This window comes from Hemiscyllium ocellatum, chromosome 36 (genome assembly GCF_020745735.1).
Source record: "Hemiscyllium ocellatum isolate sHemOce1 chromosome 36, sHemOce1.pat.X.cur, whole genome shotgun sequence".
NCBI lineage: Eukaryota > Metazoa > Chordata > Chondrichthyes > Orectolobiformes > Hemiscylliidae > Hemiscyllium > Hemiscyllium ocellatum.
In genome coordinates this window covers 8,937,635-8,964,837 of record NC_083436.1, presented here as the reverse complement: position 1 = coordinate 8,964,837, position 27,203 = coordinate 8,937,635, and the positions used below count along the sequence as shown (strand labels likewise).

General features: G+C 40.8%; 1 protein-coding gene across 1 annotated transcript in view; it reads right to left on the bottom strand.

Annotated features, from left to right (window-relative positions):
- adad1 (adenosine deaminase domain containing 1 (testis-specific)) overlaps positions 1-27,203 on the bottom strand; it is a 111,999-nt gene that overhangs the window by 76,736 nt on the left and 8,060 nt on the right. The window contains exon 2 of the mRNA XM_060851443.1: positions 98-273. Coding sequence (XP_060707426.1) covers positions 98-272 — 175 coding nt within the window. The 5' untranslated portion in view covers position 273. The remainder of the gene's footprint in view (positions 1-97; positions 274-27,203) is intronic.

Sequence of the window (27,203 nt, the reverse complement as noted above, 5' to 3'; positions counted from 1 at the left end):
AGATGGTGCGCTGGTATACAAAAAAGATTAATGATTTCCCTTTAATTTGAAGGCAAAACTGTACACAAGAAAATGAAAACTAATTATTTTACCACACCTGAAATTTGAATTACTCTGGATACACCAGAGTCTAAATCTTCTGCAGTTCCGCCCTGTGGTGTAAAAGTCACATTTAGTGTTTGCTGTGATGGTTTTGGAGGAATATTCTTTTTCAAAATTTGAGCAAAACTAGGTTCTCCTGAACCCTTACGCCACGCGCTGTCACTGGACATTCTGAAATAAAAGAAAACAGCATGAATTAAATAAATAGCAACATTTGTGAACAGTGTTTGCACATAACTTACTGAAAAGGAAACCAAAGTATACAACCTTTCATCATTTGTGCATGCTTATATTATCATCTGTGTTGGAAACATTTAAGCTTGCTGGGTGTATTTAGCCCAAGGAAGCATATTGACAATAGTGATGTTTGAGAATTTAACAAGAGCTTCTCTGATGTCTCAACAAGCTTATTCCCCAAATTGGGAATGCTGTTATTTCAAAGATAAGCTCAACTTTTTAATGTCCAAATGCAATGGCTTGTAACAGTAGATTACATGTTGAGAAATTAGGCAACTTTCATAGTAGATAAAATGGAAAATTTAAAAATTGCTCCTCTCCCATTCCATGCTGGAACGCACATTCTGTACAATCATGAAAACACAACTTTACAGCAATGAGGAAGAAATTTAGCTTTTGTTCTTGTGCTTGCTCTTTCAAGTTATGGTCCAATTTAATTCCGCAGCCCAGATTTTTCCAAAACCCTTGCAAATTAATTCTTAGGTGCATGTTTTGACTGTTTTCTGGAAGTTACGATGACACCTAACTCCACTACGCTTTGAAGTACTGCCTCCAAATCTTGAAGAATGTTTCATATCCCCTCAAATTCATTTGGCAATAAGTTTAAATTAATGCCCTCTGTTAGTCTTACCATTTGCCAGAGAAAATAGTTTCTTTATTAAAGCCCTCAATTTTGAATAACGTTATTAGAAACCCTGTTTTAATCTCTGCTCCAAGGAGAATTCAGGTCGTTCTGCTATAATGCGACATTTGTGTTCCTCTGCAACTCGTGCTATAGAAAATTGGGCTGTAAAAGATAGCTAATAGAAAATTGCTTTACTCATCCAGTAGAAAGTTAACATTATCCACACAACATCCAATTCCCTTTGAAGAAATGTGTATTATTGCATAACAACCTGTAGTGCCACTTTGTCCAATTCTGCTCATGACTGAACAGTTTTTTTTCTGGCTGTAATCCTTATAAACCTCCTTTGACCCACCTCAGGGTCTTGATAACTTTATTGAAATGTGGCTCCCAGAACTTTGAACAGTCAAGTCCAAACCAGGTGACAGTTAAGGCCTAAGGTGTAAACATTTTGCACGTCTTCTTTATTTTTGATTTGGAGTCGCCAGTGTTGGACTGGGGTGTACAAAGTTAAAAACCACACAACATCAGGTTATAATCCAACAGGTTTATTTGGAAGCACTAGCTTTCGGAGCACTGCTCTTTCACCAGTAGATTATACCACCTTCACATATGTCATCAGTTAAGGCACATCACTTTACACTTTACCATGTGCATTACCCTTTCTATATAATCAATAAACTTTGAAATTGTACTTCATGTAATCGGGCCTACATTATTTAAATATTCCAGGAAAATGAATGGTCCTAATACTGATTCTTGCATTTTTCAGATGGAAAAAAAAGTTCATTTCTATTCTTTTGGTTATTATTCTTTTCATCTACCCTGATGCATTTTGTATGGTGCAATCTGCCTGTAGCATGCAAAGCAACAATTTTCGCGGCAACTCAGTACATGTAGCAGCAATAAAATCAACTAGTAGCCAATTTCACATACAGGTCATATAAAGATGACGGTGCCAGCAATGTAGGGAGTGTTGAGGCTCCTTAGCCTGAATGCTCCAGTCTGACTGCACACTTTGTTTCTCTCTCCTTTTTCATTGTTTTCTCTCTTTTTGCTTATTTCATCTTCTGATGTTGTGGGGCAGCTGGAACAGTGTCAGAGAGTTGCCAGCAACAGCAGCGATAGTGGGATCAAAGACACCTGGCTTCAGTAGGCACAGAGCCTGGACTCAGGAACTTGGTGGGGGCTGTCAGCTGTGGTGGAGCTTGGTGCCTGGAAGTGTTGTGGAAGTGATGTCCCGGTGCAACTGCAGTCTGCTTGAGGGACTATAATACTGAGCTGTTTATTTTCTTTATTTTTCTAAGTTATTTCTAAGATCCTGTACCCTAGGTACCTTTGTACCTAAGATGATGCCTTAAATGACAACTTTGCAAAGTTATCACTGCATCCAGGTGAGTGTGTGATACTAAACCCAATTCTAACTTCACTGTTTATATCATGTGTTTCCAGTTCAAAAAGAAAAAGAAGTTTTTTTGTGATAGCAAATGCCATACTTTATTACTTTTGTAAGTCAGTTACTTCAGAAAATTCAATTAGCTTAATCACCATTTACCTATAACAGGCACATCTTGGTTATCTTTTACTTCCTATGCAACTCCATGCCACTTAACTTTAAACTTGATAATCAACAATTTTTCTCCCACCACTAATGTTACATTAATTAATGTGTGGTTATTATTCTTCTCCTGTCTGTGAAGAGAACACACTATCTACAGTCTGGGGTAGCATTTGGCATTGATGCCGGATTTGTAATCCAGAGAGCTGCGAATAAAGTTCCCAGCACAGTAGATGGTGGAATTCAAATATTTGGAAACAAATGTCTGATGGTGGCGACAATCATGAAACTAGTTTAGATTGTCACAAAACACCACCTGATTCATCCATACTTGGTCTAGCCTATATGTGATTCCAAATCACAGCAATGAGGTTGATTCTTAACTGCCCTCTGAGATGGCAGTTGTAAACAGTGGTCTCGGGCACCAATCAACAGCTTTAAGTAATTCCATATTCACGGAATTATACCTTACTCTCAATATCCCAGGCAACACCGTCACCTTCCTGTCAGCAGTGTAGACTCAGCAGAGGTGATGGCACAGAGATATACAGTTGGATGGGAGCTGCCTTAGAATTCCCCAACATTGATTTCAAACGTCTCCCATTATACTGGGACCCAATAAGAGGGATCTGGATGACAACGTAGGATGCATGGTTATTAAGCTTGGGGATGACACAAAATTAGTTGTATAGCTGACAGTGAAGAAAATTATCTAAGGTTACAAAGGGACCTTGATCAATTGGGTCAATGGGCTGAAGAGAGGCAGATGGATTTCAATTTGGATAAATTTCAGGTATTGAAGTTTGGTAAAGTGAACAAGGGTAGGACTTATACAGTTAAAGGTATGTTCTTCGGTGATATTGTTGTTCAGACAGACCTTGGGGTTAAGGTATGTAATTCTTTGAATGTTGCATTACCACAGACAGGGTGGTTAAGAAGGCTTTTAGAATGCTTGCCTTTATTGCTCAAACCATCAAGTATAGAAGTTGGGACATCATGTTGAGGTCATACAGGATGTTCGTGAGACCACTTTTGGAGTATTGTGTACAATTCTGGTTGCTCTGCTATAGGAACAATGTTATTAAATTGGATAGGATTCAGAAAAGATTTACCAAGTGGTTGCCAGGACTGGAGAATTTTCCCCAGCGTGGGATAGTTCAAAACTAGAGGCATATATTTAAGCTAAGAGAAGAAATATTTAAAAGTCACACGGAGAGTGGTTCATGTGGAATAAACTGCTACAGGACGTGATGGATGCAGGTACAGTCATCACATTTAAGACACATTTGGACAGGTACATGAATAGGAAAGATCTAGAGGGATTTGGGTCAAATGCAGCAAACGAGACTTGTTTAGTTTGGGAAACTTGGCCAGCATTGATGAGTTGGATTAAAAGGTCTGCTGTAAGACCCTAAGGGGGGAAATCATATTTGACATCATTGCACCAATCTGTCTTCCGTAGATGCATCTGTTCATAATAGTGTTGGTAGGAGTGATCAATGCATAATCCTTCTGGAGACAAAGTCCCATCTTCGTATTGAGAAAATACTCAACGTTGTGTGGCACTGTCACTGTACTAAAAGGAATTGACTGAATAGATCTAGTAACTCATTGGCTGGCATAACCCCCTTCTCCACCATTACAAAAGAACCAGAGGATTCTGGCTCAACAAGGAGAGAAGGATGGTATGTCAGGAACAGCACTGGGTATACCTAAAAATTAGGTGACAACATTGTGAAGTTACAAACAGGACTATTTGCATGCCAAACAAAAGCAGCAAGCCTTGGACAGAGCTAAATAATGTTACAACTGCTGGATCAGATTCAAGTTCTTAAGTTCTACTACATCTAGTTATAAATGGTTGAGGACAACTAAAGAACACACTAGAGAGGGCAACTCCTCAAACATCCTTAATAATGGCAGAGCCCAGCAGATCAGTGCAAAACATAAGGCTCAGCAACAATCACAGATGGTTGTGGTAGTTGGAGGTCAATCATCTCAGCTCCAGGACATCTTTACAGGAGCTCTGCAGTATAGTGCCCTTTGTCCAAGCATCTACAGCTGCTTCTATGGTCTTCTCTCCAATCAGATTAAAAGTGGGATGTTGTTGATGAATGCATAATGTTCAGCACCATTTGCAGCTCCTCAGACACCAAAGCAGTCCACGCATAAGGCCTGATAGCTTAACACCATCCAGAACAAAGCAACTTGTTCAATTAGTATCACACCCACAAACATTCACTCCTGCATAATCACCATTCAATGGCAGCAGTGTGCAACATCTACAAGGTGCATTGAAGAAGTTCACCAAGGGTCCTTAGACAGCACATTTCCAAACCAACAACCATTGCCAACTAGGACAATAGCAGCTAAAGCATGGGAAGACCTGCATGTCCCCCTCCAGGAAACTCACCACACTGACTTGTAAATATAATCACTATTCCTTCAGTGTCACTGGGTCAAAATCTCAGAATTTCCTCTATTAACAGCATTGAGAATGCACCTACATCTGCTAGACTGCAGCAAGAAGGTAGCTCATGCCAGTACCTCAAGGATAACTAGGAGAAGCAATAAATGTTGGCCTGGTCAGTGATGCCCACATCTTGTGAATGAATTTTAAAAGAATCCTCCAGTCCTTCATCAAGATCCTGCATCCAAGGGGAATTGAAAGATCATATTAAGAGCTCTGCTGCCTTTATCCTAGCTCCTGTCAATGATCTAGTATAATTTTCATCTAGGCAACATGACTCAGTTCAGTTATTTTTTAAACTGAAAATCTTCTTTTGAAACAACTTCTTAGATTTTCTAGTGATAGCTGCGATTATGCAATGCAGTGGCTAACGTGGTGCCACTGTTAAAGAAAGGTGGTAAAGACGAGTCAGACAACTATAGATCAGTGAGCCTGATGTCGGTGGTGGGCAAATTGTTGGAGGGAATTGTGAGGGACAGGATGTACATGTATTTGGAAAGGCAAGGACTGATTAGGGATAGTCAACATGGCTTTGTGTGTGGGTAATCATGTCTCACAAATTTGATTGAGTTTTATGAAGACGTAACAAAGAGGATTGATGAGGGCAGAGCGGTAGATGTGATCTATAAGGACTTCAGTAAAGCGTTTGACAAGGCTCCCCGTGGCAGATTGGTTAAAAGGTTAGACTTCATGGAATACAGGGAGAACTAGCCATTTGGATACAGAACTGGCTCAAAGGTAGAAGACAGAGGGTGGTGGTGGGGGGTTGTTTTTCAGACTGGAGGCCTGTGACCAGTGGAGTGCTACAGGGATCGGTGCTGGGTCCACTACATTTCATCATTTACATTAAAGGTTTGGATGTGAGCATAACAGGTACAGTTAGTAAGTTTGCAGATGACACCAAAATTGGAGATGTAGTGGACAGCGAAGAAGGTTACCTCAGATTACAACAGGATCTTGATCAGATTTGAAAATGGTCTGAGAAGTGGCAGATGGAGTTTAATTCAGATAAATGGGAGGTGCTGCATTTTGGGAAAGCAAATCTTAGCAGGACTTGTACACTTAATGGTAAGGTACTAGGGAGCGTTGCTGAACAAAGAGACCTTGGAGTGCAGGTTCATAGCTCCTTGAAAGTGGAGTCGCAGGTAGATAGGATAGTGAAGAAGGTGTTTGGTGTGCTTTCCTTTATTGGTCAGAGTATTGAGTACAAGAGTTGGGAGGTCATGTTGCGGCTGTACAGGACATTGGTTAGGCCACTGTTGGAATATTGTATGCAACTTTGGTCTCCTTCCTATTAGAAGATGTTGTGAAACTTGAAAGGGTTCAAAAAAGATATACAAGGATATTGCCAGGGTTGGAGTATTTGAGCTATAGGGGGAGGCTGAACAGGCTGCAGCTGATTTCCCTGGAGCATTGGAGGCTGAGGGGTGACCTTATAGAGGTTTACAAAATCATGAGGGGCATGGATAGCACAAATAGACAAAGTATTTTCCCTGGGGTGGGGGAGTCCAGAACTAGAGGGCATAGGCTTAGGGTGAAAGGGGAAAGATATAAAAGACACCTAAGGGGCAGCTCTTTCATGCAGAGGGTGATATGTGTATGGAATGAGCTGCCAGAGAAAATGGTGGAGGCTAGTACAATTGCAACATTTAAAAGGCATCAGGATGGGTATATGAATAGGAAGGGGTTGGAGGGATATGGGCCGAGCGCTGGCAGGTGGGACTAGATTGGGTTAGGATACTTGGTTGGCATGGACGGGTTAGACCGAAAGGTCTGTTTCCGTGCTGTACATCTCTATGACTGTATTTCTACTTACAAGTATTTGCTGAATTTATCCTTGCCTAAATTTTGTTCCAATATTTTAACAATGTGTTGGCAAAGAGGTGATGGTTCTTTCAGATAATTAAGAAAATCATTTTTTTCCCTCCTAGTGATTAAGGTTTAACATGTCAAATGTAAAATACAATAACTTGATCAAACTAAACAGAACTAGAATTCTTGACTTAATGAACTGCAAGTCCTAAAAAAGGCAAAAGCTAACAAATAAAACCTCAAGGAAGAATAACACTACTCCCAATTAATACGGGAAAATTGATAAGATCTAAGATAGTTCTCAATACGATGGACTCAGTACATTTTGTTAGTGTCACGCAGTGAAACATGACAAATCAACATGCAAAACTAAATAAGCTAGTGAATAGCTTCAACATGGATTTCAAAGTTTTCTCAATAAACCTTTTATTAAAAGCTGCCCCAGCTATTCTAAGTGTTTTATAATAATCTAGTATGGTATACCCAAATATTCAAACATTTGACAACAGTCTATATAGAAGAGTTGGCACTGAAGTACAAATACTTGATGTATAATTTATTGTAAGCAAGGAGACTTGTTTGATATCTGCTGGAGTGTGTTACTTCTGTCCCTGAGATTGGTCGGAACCTCTACAGCTTTTAATTTACATGAACTTACTTTTAATCAGAGTTCAACGCAAATTGACCACGAAGCTAAAGAAACATCAGATACAAGTACACCATGAATGCTACTAAGGTTTGATCGTCAATTATTGCTAAATGTCAGTAAATAAAACAAACCAAATGCCGAATGTATAGCCAAAGCAATGAAAACAAGCTAGTCATAATTATGCCTAATCTCCACAGTGATTTGGTCAGATCAGTACTAGTCATCACAATACAGAAAAGGCATTCAAGTCCTGGAAAGGCAGAATCAATTAAGACTCCTCCTGTCATTCCTACATACTTGCTGAATTTATGCTGGCCTAAATTTTGTCACAATATTTTAACAATAGGGTGGTAACGAGATGGTAATTCATTCAGATAATTAAGAAAAATTAATTTCTTTCCTCCAGATAATTACAATTTAACATGTCAAAATGTAAAACACATAACTTGATTAAACTAAACTGAACTTCTTGACTTAATGAGGTGCAGGTCCTTAAAAATGGCAAAAGCTAACAAATAAAACCTCAAAGAACCTGTATGTTTCAAAAGTTGATTTAAGAGGTGGAAAAAGTAAGTAGTGTATTACATTTGAATGCAAATCCACAAAAGTTAAGCTCAGGTCTGATTTCAACATATTTTCAAAGCATAATCAGTAAATAAAGTGTACTCTACAAATGAAAACACTAGAATTTAAAGGGGCATTGGTTAGGCTGGGAATTTCATAGCTTTCTTGATAGATTAATTAATATTCGCAAAATGGCGACCCTTTGATTGCTACACTGCTTACAACATTGAAGCTATTTACCCTATCATCAATTTTGTACATTCTCTCTTCCACTAAAACAAACAACTATTGTGGGTTAGGTCAACCAAAATTTGTTTATAAAGAATTCGTAATTCTTGACTTTCAAAAGGAATATTTTAAGAGTGCAGATTTTCAAAAAGCTGATACCAGAAGGAAAACGTGTTACAAAAGTTAAAAGTGCGAGCCGGTGAAAATAAGAAAGCCAGGAGTCAGGACCATTAGATATTTTTAATTGGTCAGGGCATATTTTAGTTATTTAATTGTGTAGTGCATTTTAGGGAAAAACGGTTTTATATACTTCATAAATTGCTTTGGATACTGAAAACTTGAGTGCAAACGAATTTCCCAAAAGTGTACCAAATTTAGTGCCAAAAATGTTTTGATTTTCACGAAGAGCATATGTCCTTAAAGAACGAGAATCTAGTTTGCGATGTCTGTCATAGCTGTTTCTAAACGTGACATGAGATGACCAGTTTACTGATTTTATTTCTAACCATGATATCCCCTGGATTCCGACCATAAGACGCAGCTTGCCAGCCTCGCGGTGTAAATTGCAGATTGAGAACGTGGTAAAAAGGTCATAATTTTTGCCCTAACCTTGGACTACACCATAACGGTATCTCCACAAAACACTCCCTCAAAGTTTCAAAGACAGAAAGGTTTTGCACCAAAGGTGCAGTGTACCTGACATGCGATTAAGACTACCGTGCTCAGAATGCACATGTCACACTCACGCAAGCAGCTGCACTACAATAATCATTTCCAAAAAGCTGATTAGTCACTCACTTAGCCGTTAGTCTCGCGCACCCACCGTTACAAAAGGCCGTTATCCCCAAAGGCTCGAGGGATTGACCCGCATGCGCTGTTCATATCCAGCGCCTTCATAGCCGCTTCCATAACTCTCTGATTGATAACTGGAGTGCGACTGTGTTGCTGGAGTGACGAGAACATTTTTAGTCTGACTTCAGAAAAGAGAGAATTTGTATGCTGGAAAAGGAGTGTAATTCAGATTCAAATAAGATGAGCAATTTGAGACAAAGTATGGAAAAATTCAACTATAATCTAATAAATATCTATCGCATCAATATGATGGTTTGAGACGCGATAACTACAGATTAGTGGATGGTTCTGTGTATGATTTTGCAAACTTTCCTAGATGCTGGCGAGGTCCCAACGGATTGGAGGTGTGGAATTGTTGATTGAAGAAATGGGGAGAGATATAGTTAGACACCAGTTAGTCTAACATAAGTCATCAGGAAAGAGTTGAAATTTACTAACATTAACTGATGTTAGTAGTGCAGGTTTCAGTTACATCCCCCTTATAAACAGGCAATGTAACACAACCGGTGCCTTGGGTTCATGTCACACTACAGATGACCCCCCCTTCCCCGCCACCGCACTAGACACTCTCTCTCTCTCACACACACACACACACACACTTAGATACACACTCACACAGACCTTCTCTTGTACACAAGTTCTCTCTCTCTCACACACACACACACACACACAACACTCACATCCTTGCACACCCCCTCTCACAAGCTTATACCCCATCACACAGCCACACTTTACCAAACTTGCACAGATGCAAACCAACTCTCATGTGCACCCACGCGCGCAAACTCACCCTGTGTCTCTGTCTCCTGCACGTGCACACACACAAATTTGTGGAGTGAATTTGTATTTGCAGAATTATATTTGCAGATACATTCTATTTTGCTCAAAAAAATGTAGAACCTGAAGGCAGTCAATGCAAACAGTCAATCAGTGTAATATTTTGTAAATTTCACTTTGGAAGTAGAACCAGTCTGACTCAAGATTGGGATACAGATAAGCGAACCTCACACTTTAAGGCATTGTCTGAGCTGAGATGTCACTTTTTGTTATAAAACCTTAAGTTATCTTGAGAATGTGCCTTAAAAGAAGTTCTGAAACTTACATATTAAAGAACTGAAACCAGCAAACCCATTCTAAAAGCTGAAAGATTTAACAATCTAGGTTTGTTCAATATTATTTCAGCTGCAGGACACTAACCTTTTGCGATAGATTGTGTCTTACGATTCTGTTTCACAACCACCTGATGAGGAAGCAGCATTTTGAAAGCATGTGCTTTCAAACAAACCTGTTGGATTATAAACTGGTGTTGTGTGATTTTTATCACTATTACTAAGTTATGTGTAGTACACTCTTAATTCTGAAACCAATCCCTTGCGGTGGCTAAGGTTTGGCCAAGCTCCCTAATAGATGCCACATTAAATTTACATTATTTCTCTTTCTTTCACTTTGACATTTTATGTCAAAATGGAAATACCTCCCAATCAGAATTGGTCTGTTATTGAACTTTGTTACTGTGCTGCTCCTTTAACAAGGTTATGTTGTCCTCGGGTTTTTTTCAGAGAGGTCGGAAAAGACACAGACTCTGAAAAGTCTAAGTTGAAGGGTTTTCGGAGCCAATGTGATTATAGCTAACATACTGCCTCAGGCAAAAGTATTTTAAGCTTAAAAAAAACTTGCACATGAAAGGGAAGTGGCCACTTCTCCCCATTCAGGTTTTCTGTGCTTTGGTGAGGTTTTAATACAGGAGAGGTGAAAAAGCTACTGGACCCTAAAGAGGCAGGTCCAGGCTGATTCTCCTCTCTCTGGCTTCTCTCCTGTAGGACCCTGGGTTTGATTTTACCTTTTGTGTCAAGGGGTATTTATGGGGATTGTTGCAAGTATTGGGAATAGCATCATTAAATTAGGATGATCTGTTGGTTTTTGGATAGGTGTGGTTATTCTGTATTCTGTGCTCTTTTGTTTGTGTTTCATTCAGTAATCTTGCAAATAAATTCTGTTTTGTTTAAAATTAAGTGGGTAGACCAGCTGCATCCCTTCTGGTGTTACATCTGCTTAAAACAACTGACAAAGTTAGGGCCTGGCCTGGTCCAGAACAACCTCATGTCAAAATTAGTCTGAACAAAATGAAGAAATTGTCCAAGACCATGCAAACATTTAGCTCCACAAGCCTATTCCACTGTGTCAATGCTGTGGTTTTAAGATGTTGTATTGTCCTAGTTTTTTTTAAGAAAAGGTTTTAAGGCAGAAGCGCTGACAGTTTAATAGAGCCACTCAAGTAAACAGCTCTTTTTTTTAAAAGGTTGGAATAATAGAAACAGCCTGAATGGGTGTGGTTCTCACACAACCAAGATATTAAGTTTAGCTTTCAGCAGTTGCTGTTGGGCTCTTGAAGAAGTAGAGGCTAATTTTCCTTCTCTTGGTTCCAGCCAGAAAGGGGTTCATAGAATCCCTACAGTGTGGAAACAGGTCATTTGGCCCAACAAGTCCATATTGACTGTCCAAAAAGTATCCCACTCAGACCAATTACTCTACATTTGTCTAACTAATGCACTTAACCTACACACCCCTGAATAGTATGGGCAATTTAGCATGGCATGTTCACTTAACCTGCACATCTTTGGATTGTGGAGGAAATCAGAGCACTGGGAAGAAACCCATGCAGAAATAGGGAGAATGTGCAAACTCCACGCAGATAGTCGCCCAAGGCTGGAATTAAACTTGGGTCCCTGGTGCTGTGAGGCAGCAGTGCTAACCACTGAACCACCGTGCTGCTGCAGGAGTTCCCAATGTGATAATTTGTGTTCTGAATTTGCCTTTTGCCAAGGGTGTGTTTATGATATATTACTAGATTGGAACAGTTTAATTAGTAATAGTTATTGTATCTATTATTCTTTTAAGTTTTCCAATAGAGTTAAGTTATTCCAATTCCTTTATTTTGTTGTATTTTAACTACAGTGGATGAATAAAGTGTGTTGTGCTTTACAACTGGTAGTTTGACCAATCAAATTATATCTGGAATCAACACCTTACATTTACCTTTAAAATAAGAAAAAGTTATGGTCTAGACCCTACCTTCTGAATATTTTGAGGGGATACAGTCTGGTCCATAATATCCACCATTCAGTGAGTTTATGGCTAATAAGTGGTCTAACACCATATACATGTCTTTAACTATAGTCCCTTAATACTTGGCTTAACAAAAATTTACTTCTCTCAGATTGAAAATTAACAAGTAGTCTAGCATCCATTGCCATTGATGGAAGAGAATGTGTAGAAGGACTTTCTAACATCTATCTTGATTGGTCTTGTCCAATTTTTAGACAATGCACCCTAGTTCTAGAATCACCAACCAGAGGAAATAATTTATCCACCTTGTCTTTTCCAGAATCACCCAGATCACCCCTTAACTTCTAAGTTCAAGAGAAAAAAGGACTACAATATCTCTGAAGTGCAGGTATAATTTTGTAAATCTACATTGTAATTCCTTCAACACTGACATACCTTATCCATTATCTTAGTCACCTCTTCAAAGAATTTGATTAGTTTTTTCAGTCTTAACCTATCTTTCATGAATCCTTGTCGGCTCTCTGCACTGAAGATTTTTGAGGTGTTCAGTTACTCCATCCTTGATAACAGACAGATGGATTACTGTTTGAGGTACTTCTCACAGAGTCATGAACCTGAACTCAGTTTTACACAAACCTTTCTAAGTAACTCATTCTCCTTCCAGTTTGCCCATTTTTAATTCCTTTTCTCACTAAGTTCCCACCTTATGATCCTTATTACCTTGCACCCCTGTTTTCCCAATTCTCTTAGTCTCCATGTCTCTCAAATCCCTTGTTTTAAATAGGGGAAGTGGCAGGAAACTTTCAGGTCATTTAAAATGTGTTAATTTGTCATGATGGAAGGTTTTGTGGCTCAATGGAGTAGATGCTATGCCTCTAAATTAGATGTTCTGTGTTAAAGTTCCAGTTCAGGACCTAATTGCCAAGGGATATGTAAAAATAGAAAACACTGCAGATGCTGGAAATCAGAAGCCAAAACAGAAATTGATGTAAAAGCTCAACAGGTATGGCATCTGTGTAGAGAAATCAGAGTTAACATCATTCTCACACCCTGTTTCCTGTAAAGATTCTATTCCATTCATTAAGTTTCTCCATCGCATCTGTTCCGCATCATGTCAACTTTGACAAGGGGGCCTCTGAAATGTCAACCTTCTTTCTCAATCAAGGATTCCTCAGCAGTATAGTTGACATGACCCTTAGTCAGGTCTGACCCATCTCCCACATTGGAGCCCACTCTTGTCTTCACTCCCACAACTGCAATATTGACCCCTTTGTCCTCACCGATCATCCCACCAGTATCCACATCAAGAGGATCATTAGTCACCATTTCCACCGCCTTCAGTGTGATGCCACCACCAGATACATTCTCCTTCCCTGTCAGTCTTCCATAAGGACCATTCCCTCCAATACACCCAGTTCACACCCACTTTACCACCCCGACAACCCCAACACAGGTGTAACACTGTTTACTTCCTCCCTCCTCAGTATACAAGGGCACAAACACATCTTCCACAAAGACCCTGAACTTCTAGTTGCCAGCCACTTCACACCACTGTGTTCCCTGGCTGATTTCTGCGTCTCTGGCTTGCTGCAGTGCTTCACTGAAGCTCAGTGCAAGCTAGAAGAACAGCCCCTCATTTTCTGTTTGAGAACTCTACAGTCTTCTGGACTCAGTATCGCGTTCAACAGTTTTAAGATTTGAGGCACCTTCTCCCAATCCCCACACACCAGGCCTTATTAACACATGGTCTCCTATTACATATGACAACACATTGTTAGCTGCTAATTGTCCCCATTAGTAGCTATTCATTCTCCTCGGCTGATTGTCACCCACTCTTTTATCCAACTATACTTCTCTCTCATTGGGCTCTACGTCCACCTATCATTCACTCCTTACCCCCTTCCCTCACCTTTACTTCTGCATAAAAAATAAACATTTTCCTACCTATCATCAGTTCTGAGGAAAAGTCACTGAAATGTTAACTATGGTTTTGATCTGTAGATATTGCCGTATCTGCTGAATATTTTCAGAAATTTCTGTTTTTGTTGCCAAGGCATATATGTTCCTTAAACAGCCAAAACTAGAATCTTTTCTACTCAGCACTCATCACTGGCATATGTTGGAAGGATTTCTAGAGTATCAACTAGAAATTCTTCCAACATATTTCTGTGAAGAGTGCTAATTGGTAAAGATTTTGATGGGACATATGATTGAAAAGCATGATCCCATCCCATCATATGCCAAAGGCAATACCGAGCCATGATAATATCTTGCCAAGCATAACCATAGACCACAGTGGTTGCTCACACCCTCTTAGGGAAAGGTACCCGAAAAGTGTCAGACTACAAGATGCTAGGAATTGCTGGTTTCTGCAAGCAAAAGCCTGGAGGGTTGGCAAAGCAACACATCAGCTGTCCGCAGGAGTGTGAGTGCTTTCAAATTCCTTTTGTCAGTTGGAGGTATTCTTCTTTGTCCAAAGTTTGCAATTTTGGTCTTCTAAGGAAGGATGTTCTCACAGTGGAATGAGTGCGCAAAGGTTTTACCAGATTGATTCCTGGGATGATAGAACTATTGTACCATGAACACTAGATCAGTTAAGACTATATTGATTGAGGTTTGGAAGAATGAGGGGGTATTTCATAGAAACCTGTAAAATCTGACAGGATTAGATAGGATAAATGCAGGGAGAATATTCGTATTGGCAGTTGAGTCCAGAATCAGGGGGTCACAGTTTAAGGGTACAGGCTAGGCTGTGTAAAACTGAAATGAGGAGAAATACCTTCACCCAGAGACTGGTGAGCATGTGAAATTCTCAGCCACAGAATGCTTTTAAAGCCAAAACATTGCATGTTTTCAAGGAGGATAAAGGGGTCAGTGAGTATGGGACAAAACCATGAACAGGATACTAAGATAGATGATCAGGCGTGATCATATTGAATAGTGATGCATGCTCAAAAGGCTAAATGGCCTATTCCTGCTATTTTCTATGTTTTTATGTTTAGAGTATTGGATGATTTTTCAGGTAAGTGACTCAATTTTATCCCATCAAAATGCAGCATAAAGGTACATATTTATTAGCAGTTCAAGTGCAAACAATTATGCTGTAGTCTTAAATTTTTTGATTTATTATGGACAGCATCTCCTTGTAGTCCTCTCTACTCCTGAGGGTACTTATTACTCAAAGAATTAAATGGTTGTCTGCATACTTGGAGCTTCCCATCAACCACACTTTCGCAGCTGAGGATGGGGCAGATGTATGATTGTGCAATGGAAGGCAAAAGAATGGATGTTGGTAGCATAAGTACTGAGTATAAATTGCTGCAAGCATTCAAAGAGGACAGAACATGTTCATAGCTGTCACTAACTGTGTAGAAATATAATTGTGACCTGCTTGTCACCATTTTCTGGAACTTGTTTGATCAGTTTTGTGAATTGGAAGTAAATGTTCCTGAGCTTTTTTTCTGACATTTGTTATTGGTGTTGCCATCTTTCCAAGGATGTTGTATGGCTGATGGATTATTGTGCAGGTGAGGCATTTGGTGAATTAGTCCATGGTGAATTGGACTAATTGGTCTTGACCTGTCTTTTCCTTTTGCAAATTGAGGGTAAAGTATGCTACAAATACTAAGTTTTTTTATTTGTTCAAAGGATGTAGGCATCACTGGCTAGGCCAGTATTTATTGCCCACTCCTAAAAGCCTGCGAGAGAGTGCCAGTGAATTGTTTTTTTGAACAACTGCTGCTCACTGTGGGTTAAATAACCCACAGGACTTTTAGGAAGTGAGTTCCAAAGTTTTTGCCTAGCAATAGTGAAGGAACTGTTTTATAATTCCAAATCAGAAAACTGACTGCCTTGAGGGTAGCTCCCATTATTTTGAAGATGATGATAATGTTGCAGGACTGGCAATCTAGAGGTCCAGGTTAGGCTTCTGGGGATATAAAGTCACATCACACTTTTGCAGCAAATGTAATTTAAAACAGAATTAGTAAAATCTAGAAATTATATTTTATCAATTAGTAAAATCTAAAATTGGAGACTAATTTCAGTCATAGTGATCATGAAACTATCATCAAATGTCATAAAATTCCATCTGCTTCATTACCAATCTTTGGAGAAGAATATCGTCATCTCACATGGTAAACAGGTGCCTCCAGACTCCCAGCAATGTGTTTCAAGTGGCAACATTGCCAATCAAGCCACTCATTTCCAGGGTAGTTAAGAATGGGTAATAAATGCTGGATCTGAAAGAAGAGAATGCATTTGCTGCCCATGTCTTCTCAGAGGATTTGGAAGGTACAATCATGCATTGCTGCAATGCATATTAAGAATTGTACACACAGCTTTCACTATCAATGTTGAAGTAGTGGGTAAGGTGCCAATTAAGTGGGCTGTTTTATATTAGATGATATCGAACTACTTAGTGATTGTAGCCTCTGACCTGCTCTGGTACCCACAGTATTTGTTTGTCTCATTCAGTTCACTTCCTGGTGAATGGTAACCCCTAGAATGTTGACATGGGAAATTCCAAGATGGTAATACAATTGAATGTCAAAGAGAGTTGGTTGAATTCTGTTGAGGTAGTCAAGACCTGCCACTTGTTTGACCTGGGTGATACTTGCCACTTGTCAGCCCAATCCTTGATTCTGAAAAGGTCTTACTGAAAAAGGTTATGGCCAATTACAGCATCTGGGGAGTGGCAATAGTGCTGAACATTGTGCACTTATCAGACAACATTCCCATCTTATGATGGAAAGAAGGTCAATGATGAAGCAGCCATATGTGGTTGGATCTTGTAGTTATTTTGATCAATCTATTCGGACATGTTATGATACATCTTCTGCACAGGTAGAACTTGAATCTGAACCTTTCAGCTCAGCGGCAGTGTCCATGCCATTGCACCACAAGAACCCTTTAAATTTTACCAACTGCCATGGTGGGTATCAAACCTGTGGTCAGGTGGCCAGCAGCAGAAATGGCAATGAAACTGGTTAAGAGCTACAAATATGCTGGGAACTTCGGTCAAGCAAGTTTAAGTTCTGACCTATGTTAAAACTGCAGTCAGAACGTGTTGTGACCTGTTGTGTACCTGTGACCTGCAGTTTCCTGTGTTGCTAGAGAAGGGAGGTGTCATAGTGGACTGTTAGATATCTAGGCACCACAATTGTACGCAGCATTGTATGTGACTGCTTGTAACTTGGAATAAGCATGTGGGAGTTGTTTACCAAGTAAACCCAGTTGACTGGATTCAAGCATTGTTATCATAGAGTCATAGAGATGTACAGCATGGAAACAGACCCTTCGGTCCAACCCATCCATGCTGACCAGATATCCCAATCCAATCTAGTCCCACCTGCCAGCACCCGGCCCATATCCCTCCAAACCCTTCCTATTCATATACCCATCCAAATGCCTCTTAAATGTTGCAATTGTACAAGCCTCCACTACATCCTCTGGCAGCTCATTCCATACACGTACCACCCTCTACATGAAAAAGTTGCCCCTTAGATCTCTTTTATATCTTTTCCCTCTCACCCTAAACCTATGCCCTCTAGTTCTGGACTCCCCGATCCCAGGGAAAAGACTTTGTCTATTTATCCTATCCATGTCCCTCATAATTTTGCAACAGGTTTTGATTAATTTATTGGTTGAGCGCCAGAGAGGTTTTTGGAGGAATGAGCATGCTTTGGGATTCAACCAGCAGCATAAAGGATTTTTCTGGACCGAGCCTCTAGAGAATTACATTCACAATGTATGAGCGATGAGGTTAACTTCAGAGAGACAAAGAACCACAAGGCAAGATCTACACTGAGAGCAAAAGTTGGTAGCTTCATTTGAATCAGGGTGGTATTTGTTTCAAGCCAAACTTATAGCGTTAGTGATAAATGCAAATTAAATTAAAGTGAAGTCAAATGATGTGAGTAAAAGTTGTAGTTGTTTGTTGAAGTATAAAGCAAATGTTGCAATGAATATATGTTTTATATTGATCCCTAAAGAGTTAAACATAGAACATAGCACACAGAATGTAGAAGAGTACAGCACAGGACAGACCCTTCAGCCCTCGATCTGTACCAACCTTTCATCTGACTCTAAAATCAAACTAACCCACATACCCTTCATTTTACTATCATCCATGTGCCTATCCAAGAGTTGCTTAAATGTCCCTTATGTATCACTACCACCACTGGCAGTGCATTCCATGTACCCACCACTCTCTGTGTAAAGGACTGATCTCTGACGTATCTCCTAAGCCTTTCTTCAACCACCTTAAAATTATGCCCCTTTGTGATAGCCACTTCTGCCCTGGGAGAAAGTCTCTGACTATCCACTCTATGCCTCTCATCATCTTGTACACCTCTATCAAGTCACATCTCATCCTTCTTCGCTCCAATGAGAAAAGCTCTAGGTCCCTCCCTCAACATTCTTCATAAGACATGTCCTCCAGTCTAGGCAGCATCCTGATAACTCTTGTCTGCACTTGCTCTAAAGCTTTCATATCCTTCCTATAATGAGGTGATCAAAACTGAACACAATATTCCAAGTGTGGTCTAACCAGAGCTCGAAAGAGCTACAGCATAACCTTGCGGCTCTTAAGATCAAACCCCATGCTAATGAAAGCCTTCTTAACAACCCTGTCGATTTGGATGGCAACTTTGAGGGATCTATGAACATGGACCCCAAGATCCCTCTGTTCCTCAACACTGCCAATAATCCTGCCTTTAACCATTTATTCTGTATTCAAATTTGACCTTCCAAAATGAATGACTTGACACTTTTCCAGGTTGAACTCCATTTGCCAATTATCAGTTCTGCATCTTGTCAATGTCCTGTTTCAACCTAAAACAGCATCCACGCAATCCACTCCACCAAACTTTGAGTCATTAGCAAACTTACTAACCTACCCTTCCACTTCCTCATCCAAGTCATTTAGTAAAATCACAAAGAGCAGAGGTGCCAGAACCGATCCCTGTGATACACCACTGGTCACCAAGCTCCAAGCTGAACATTTTCCATGTACTACCACTGTCTGTCTTCTATGAGCCAGTGAATTCTATGCCCAGACAGCCAGATTTCCCTGTATACCATGTCTCCTTACTTTCTGAATGAGCTTATCATGAGTAACTTTATCAAACGCCTTGCTAAAATCCATGTATACCACATCTTTTAGATCCTCATATCCACTACTCTATCTTCATCAATGTGTTTTGTCACATCCTCAAAGAATTCAATAAGACTTGTGAGACCCTCACAAAGCCATGTTGACTATTTCCAATCAAGCTATTCTTTTTCAAGTAAATATAAATCCTGTCTCTCAGAATCCTCTCCAATAATTGGTCCACCACAGATGTAAGACTGACTGGTCTACAATTCCCAGGATTATCCCAATTCCCTTTCTTGAGTAAGGGAATAACATTTGCAACCCTTCAATCATCTGGCACTACTCCAATGGACAGAAAGGATGCAAAGATTATCGCCAAAGGCGCAGCAATCTTTTCTTCACTTTTTGTAATAATCTTGGGTATATCCTATCTGGTCTGGGGACTTACCTATCCTTTATGTTTTTCAAAATTTTCAGCACATCATCACATCGACCTGTTTGAGCATATCAGCCTGTTTTATGCTGTCCTCACAAACATCAAGGTACCTCTCAGTAGTGAATACTGAAGCAAAGTAATCATTAAGGATCTCCTCCAACTTGAGGGACATATTCCCTCCACTATCCCTTATTAGCTCTACCCTCGTTCTGGCCACCTTTTTGTTCCTCACATAAGTGTAGAATGCCTTAGTGTTTTTCTTAATCCTACCCACTAAAGCTTTTTCATGCCCCCTTATAGCTCTCATAAATCCATTGTTCAGTTCCTTCCTGGCTACCTTATAACCCTCTAGAGCCCTGTGTGATCATTGCCTCCTCAACCTTAAGTAAGGTGAGGGGCAGGTAATGCCTCACAAGCCTTATTAAATTATTTGAGGATGTGACAAAATAAATTGATGAAGGTAGAGCAATGGGTGTGCTGTACATGGATTTTAGCAAGGCTTTTGATAATGTTCCCCTTGGTAGGCTCATTCAGAAAGTAAGGATACCTTCTGGGGAAGGTGGGACATGTACAAGAAAGCCAGGTACACCTGCACTGGAGGAACACCAATATCCTGGCTAGAGCTCTTCGGGAGGGTTTGAACTAGATTGGTGGGGTGGAGGGAGGTTGGTGCTGAGAACCAGAGCTACGGATCAGTGAACAGCCAGATACAGCATGTAGAGAGTCTCTGAGGACTCTGGACAATTGATAGGGCAAAGGTGCAGTCAGTATGATGGGTTGAAGTGTGTCTATTTTAACGCAGTCATGATTTGGAGATGCCGGTGTTGGACTGGGGTGTACACAGTTAAAAATCACACAACACCAGGTTATAGTCCAACAGGTTTAATTGGAAGCACACTAGCTTTCGGAGCGACGTTCCTTATCAGGTGATTGTGATCACCTATTTAACTATTTTAACGCAAGAAGTGTCAGGAATATGGGTGATGAACTTAGAGCATGGATCAGTACTTGGAACTATGATAATTAAGGACTTTTGCCTGAAACGTCGACTTTCTTGCTCCTCAGCTGCTGCCTGACATGCTATGTTTTTCCAAACTCGCGACTCTAATCTCCAGTAGCTGTAATCCTCACTTTCGTCTTGGAACTATGATGTTGAGGCCATTATGGAGACTTAGATATCACAAGATAGGGATGGTTGTTGGATTTTCCAGGATTTAGATATTTCAAAAGGAATAGAGGGTGCAGGCAAAAGGGGTGGGGGAGTGGCATTGCTAATCAGGGATAGTATCACTGATAGTATCCCTGCAGAAAGGGAGGTCACCGAGGAGGGTCTGTCTACAGAGTCAGTATGGGTCGAAGGTACAGTCACTTTGTTGGGAGTTTTCTACAGAACCCCCAACAGCAACAGAGATACAGAGGAGCAGATTGGGAGGAAGATTTTGGAAAGGTGCAGAAGTAACAGGGTTGTTGTCATGATGACTTCAACTTTCCTAATATCGATTGGAACCTCCTGAATTCAAAAAGTTTGGATGGAGCAATTTTTGTCAAGTGTGTCCAGGAAGGGTTCCTGACTCAATATGTAGATAGGCTCACTAGAGGGGAGGTCATATTGGATTTGGTGCTTAGCAACGAACCAGGCCAGGTGTCCAATCTCTTGATAGAAGAACATTTTAGAGACAGTGATCTCCCTTTACTATAGTCATGGAGAGGATAGGAGCCGATGTTATGGAAAAGTATTTACTTGGGGAAGGGGGAATTACAATGCTATCAGGTGTAAGGGGGCCACTTGAATTGGGAACAGATGTTCTCAAAGAAATGCACAATAGAAATGTAGAGGTTGTTTAGGGAGTATTTGTTGATAGTGCAGGACAGATTTGTCACACCGAGGTAGGGAAGGGATGGTAAGATGAAAGAACCTTAGGTGACAAGGGATGTAGAACATCTAGTCAAGGTTGAGGAGGCAATGATTAGCCAGGGCTCTAGAGGGTTACAAGGTAGCCAGGATGGAACTGAAGAATGGACTCATGAAAGCTATAAGGGGCATGAAAAAGATCTGGCTGGTAGGATTAAGGAAAACTCTAAGGCATTTCACACTTATGTGAGAAACAAGAAGATGGCCAAAGAGAAGGTAGGGCCACTCAGGGGAAGTAGAGGGAATTTGTGCCTGGAGTCAGAGGAGGTAGGGGAGGTCCTTAATGATTACCTTGTTTTAGTTTTCACTACTGAGAGGAACCTTGATGTTTGTGAAGATAGTGTTAAACAGATTGATATGCATGAACAGGTCAATGTGAGGATGGATGATGTGCTGAAACTTAAAAAACATAAGGATAGATAAGTCCCCTGGGCCAGATGGGATATAATCAAGATTATTACAGAACATGAGGGAAGAGATTGCTGTGCCTTTGGCAATGATATTTGTATCCTCACTGTCCACTGGAGTAGTGCCAGATGATTGAAGGGGGGCAAATGTTATTCCCTTGTTTAAGAAAGAGAATAGGGATAATCCTAGGAGCTATGGACCAATCAGTCTTACATCTTTGGTGAGCAAATTATTGGAGAAACGTTTGAGAGACAGGATTTATGATTACTTGGAAAACAATAGCTTGATTAGAGGTAGTCACCATGGCTTTGTGAGGGGAAGGTCATGTCATACAAGTCTTATTGAATTCTTTGATGATGTGACAAAACACATTGAAGGTAGGGCAGAGGATGTGGTGTACATGGGTTTTAGCAAGGAATTGATAGGGTTACTCATGGTAGGCTCATTCAGAAAGTAAGGAGACATGGTATACAGGGAAATCTGGCTGTTTGGATACAGAATTCACTGGCTCATAGAAGACAGAGGGTGGTAGTAGATGGAAAGTATTCTGCTGGAGCTCAGTGACCAATGGTGTGCCACAGGGATCGGTTCTAGGACCTCAAATCTTTGTGAGTTTTATAAATGACTGAGATGAAGAAGTGGAAGGGTAGGTTAGTAAGTTTGCTGATGACACGAAGGGTGGTAGATAGTGTGGAGGACTGTTTAAGGTTGTAGTGGGACATTGACAAGATGCAGAACTGGGCTGATAATTGGCAGATAGAGTTCAACCTGGAAAAGTGTGAAGTCATTGACTTTGTGAGGTCAAATTTGAAAGCAGAATAAAGGGTTAAAGGCAGCATTATTGGCAGTGTGGAGGAACAGAGGGATCTTGGGATCCATGTCCATAGATCTCTCAAAGTTACCACCCAAGTTGATAGGGTTTCTAAGAAGGTGTATGGTGTGTTGGCCTTCATTCACAGGAGGAATTGAGTTTAAGAGCTGTGAGGTATTGCTGCAGCTCTGTGAAGCTCTGGTTAGATCACACTTGGAATATTGTGTTAAGGTCTGGTGGCCTAATTATAGGAAGGATATAGAAGCTTTACAGAAGGTGCAGAGGAGATTTACCAGGATGTTGCCTAGACTGGAGGGTATGTCTTATGAAGAAAGGTTGAGGGAGCTAGGGCTTTTCTCATTGGGATGAAGAAGGATGAGAGGTGACTTGATAGAGATGTACAAGATGATGAGAGGCATAGTTAAAGTGGATAGCCAGAGACTGTTCCTAGGGTGGAAATGACTATCATGAGGGGGCGAAATTTTAAGGTGATTGGAGGAAGGTTGAGGGGCAATGTCAGAGGTCTGTTCTTTACACAGAGAGTGGTGGGTGTTTGGAATGCGCTACCAGCAGTGGTAGTAGATTTAGATACATTAGGGCCATTTAAGCGACTCTTGGACAGGCATAAAGAAGATAGTGCAGCGAAGGGTACGTAGATTAGTTTGGATTTAGAGTAGGATTAAAGGTCGGCACAGCATCGAGGGCTGAAGGGCCCGTGCTGTGCTGTCCTCTTTTATGTTCTAAGCTACCTTCTTCCTCTTGACTAGATGTTCCACAACCCTTGTCACCCAAGGTTCCTTCGCCCTACCATCCCTTCCTTGTCTCAGTGGGACAAACCCATCCAGCAAGTGCTCCTGAAACAACCTCCACGTTTTCTGTTGTGCATTTCCCTGAGAACATCTGTTCCCAATTTAGGTGGCTCAGTTCCTGCCTAATAGCATTGTAGTTTCCCTTCCCCCAACTAAATACTTTCCCATAAAGTTAAATAAAGAAGGTTTTGTTTAATTAAATTATGAATCGACTCCTTATATTTTGTCTGTAGCACGAGGAAAGAACTTCTGGGAGAAGTTTGAAGTACTCCTTTCGGTAACTTTGTCAGTGTCTCTGGATGGGCTTCAATCAGCAGTGACCTTAAGTTGGTCCTAAGTCGAACCCACCAGGCTTATGTTCTCAAAAATCCAACCTGAGCCTGAGAGTAGCTGCCCCTTGTCAACCAGAATTCAAGTGGCTGTCTGAGGATAGAGGCAGAGTAACCAGTAATTGAAAGTAAATTGGGTGTTTTCTGAGTGTGACAAACAGCAGAATTTGTGAAGTGAATCTATGTCAGTCGAGGGAGCAAGGGTAAACTCTGCACCCAGCCATGAGAAGGGTTAAAACCTTTTGCCTGGAACATCAGATAGTGTAATATGCTTTCTGATACATTTTCACTTTAGAGGCGACTGGGTTGGAAATTAGCAAAAGCTGCAAATTAAACCCACTTGTTTTCCATATCCTTTAGGCAGCACCTAAGAGTTAAGAGTAGAGAATGGCAGATTGCCAAGAATGGGAAGAGAAACTAAAAAAGTATCTAAATTAGAAGTGGCCCAGTGGGTTGAACAGGCAGTAAGTTAATGCCGGGTCTGGGACTAGTAGGTCAGAAATGTTGAGAAGAAGCTCCCAGAGAGCAAGGAAAGTGTGCTTCTTAGCTTAGTAAGTCTACAGCAATAGTCAGTTGTTTGGAGCAGTTAAGGGGAAAAGAGTTAAAAAATGAGAAGTTACTTCAAGAGATGGAAAGGCTACGTTGAAAAGTGGTAGATCAGGAGCAAAGGAGTCAGATAAATGTGTTGCACAAGGGTCAGTTTCAGACTCAATTTGCGGAGGCTTACCAAGAAGTAGAGCAAGCAAAAGTGAATGAGATGTGGCCCAACAGGCTGGGACTGTACTGAATGAAAAATGTACAAGTTTGCAGCTGTTACTAAAGTTCTGTATAAAGTAAGCAGAGAAAGTAGAATTTCCATGGCTGATAACTCAAAGTGCTCTGTGGGAGATTGATAAACTACATTCCTAGCTGTAGATACAAAAAGTAATGATGTGTGCATTTGGGACAGTTGAGTCTGAGGTGATTATGGAGTAGACTGGGGTGGCTACAAGAGAATGTCTGGTAGTATACTGCACATGGTGATGACTGGGTTCGTCACCTCCCTTTCTGAAGGCATCTAATCCCCCAGATTGTACCCAGTCTCAGTGAATCCTGTGACTACTAGTTGCATGGAAGGTGACAACCCACAGGCAGTCACCTATACAATCTTGTATATGGTAGCGCAGTTAGAGGAAATCACTATAAGCATCTCCACTTTTGAATTCACTGCAGATCTTTGTGTATTTTGAAAGCATTTGATAGCAGATCTTTACATGGGCTTGATGATAGAGAAGTAAAATTAGTACTAATGTGTGAATCTGTGATTCGGTCTGTTGTACCCACTCCTCGGCGTGAAGGGGAAGGGGAATTGGAAGATATAAGAATATTATAACAGAGGGGATCCAATAGAAAGTTGAAATAGGTGTAGACAAACAAATAGATTACCAGATTACCTGATTACCAATAGATGTTAGTTGTGGATTCATTTTACTCAAGTTTTTTAGAGATCATACCAGATTAACTGGCCATGATTTTTCTAATTGGTTAAGAATCTTAGTAGTGCAGATTTCACCAGGAGAAAGAAGGCATGTGAAATTTTTTACCCTACAGATGATGTACATGATGATGCAAATGGTTGGAGTTTGAGAAAAGGAAATTCAAGAAGTAGCTAAAGGCAAAGGAGTAAGTTTGGGAAAACGTTTCCCATAAAATGTCCTAATGCTGGTCCGGTGTGGAGAAATGGAGAAGGTAGAGGAAGAAGTGGTCGTGTTAATCCTTGGGGTTTTCCATCTCCATATAGAGTGCCTGTGGGTGGACATAGAGGCCAGCTGCTAGACCTCCGGAGAAGTGTTATAATTGCAACCAACTGATTCACTTCATTCAGGATTTAGAACATCTTGCCAGTACCAGGACAGCAGCAGGGGTCAGGACAGGGATGCAGAGATCTGCCATTAGGGGGACCGTGCTCCAGTAAGGGAATTGGAGGAGGCGGCTTCTTTTTATCCACCATTATGGAATGCGAATCAGAGGGCATAAGTTCAAAGATTTATAAGGATGTGTTGCCAGGGTTGGATGATTTGAGCTATAGGGAGAGGCTGAACAGGCTGGGGCTGTTTTCCCTGGAGCATGGAGGCTGAGGGGTGACCTTATAAAGGTTTACAAAATTATGAGGGGCATGGATAGGATAAATAGGCAAATCTTTTCCCTGGGGTCAATACATAAGCTGAGATGAGAAAGATTTACAAGGGACCTGAGAAACAATCTTTTCACACACAGCATGGTTCATATGTTGAGTGAATTACCAGAGGAAGTGGTAGATGCAGGTATTATTGCAAGATTTAAAAAAACATTTGTACAGTTATATGAATAAGAAGGATGTAGAGGGATAAATGATAGGGTTAGGGTTAGTGACTAGTTTAGTTTGGAAGCCTGTCCAGCATGGACAAATTGGACCAAAGGGTCTGTATCCATGCTGTATGATTCTATCACTCTTTGACTTAACCATACCAGGCCTATCTGGTGTGGGTGTGTAATGCTAGGTGGGATAGTGTAAGTGAACCATGGTAGAAGGCAAGTTAGAAAGCCACTCCATTAAATCGCTATGAGACTTAGGGTGTTCCCACACTACCCTTAACACATAGAGTCATAGAGATGTACAGCATGGAAACTGACCCTTCGGTCCAACCTGTCCATGCCAACCAGATATCCCAATCCAATCTAGTCCCACCTGCTAGCACCCGGCCCATATCCCTCCAAACCCTTCCTATCCATATACCCATCCAAATGTCTCTTAAATGTTGCAATTGTACCAGCCTCCACCACATCCTCTGGCAGCTCATTCCATACACGTACCACTCTTTGCGTGAAAAAGTTGCCCTTTAGGTCTCTTTTATATCTTTCCCCTCTCACCCTAAACCTATGCCCTCTAGCTCTGGACTCCCTGACCCCAGGGAAAAGACTTTGCCTATTTATCCTATCCATGCCCCTCATAATTTTGTAAACCTCTATAAGGTCACCCCTCAGCCTCCGACGCTCCAGGGAAAACAGCCCCAGCCTGTTCAGCCTCTCTCTATAGCTTAAATCGTCCAACCCTGGCAACATGCTTGTAAATCTTTTCTGAGCCTTTTCAAGTTTCACAACATCTTCCGATAGGAAGGAGACCAGAATTGCATGCAATATTCCAACAGTAGCCTAACCAATGTCCTGTACAGCCGCAACATGACCTCCCAACTCCTGTACTCAATACTCTGACCAATAAA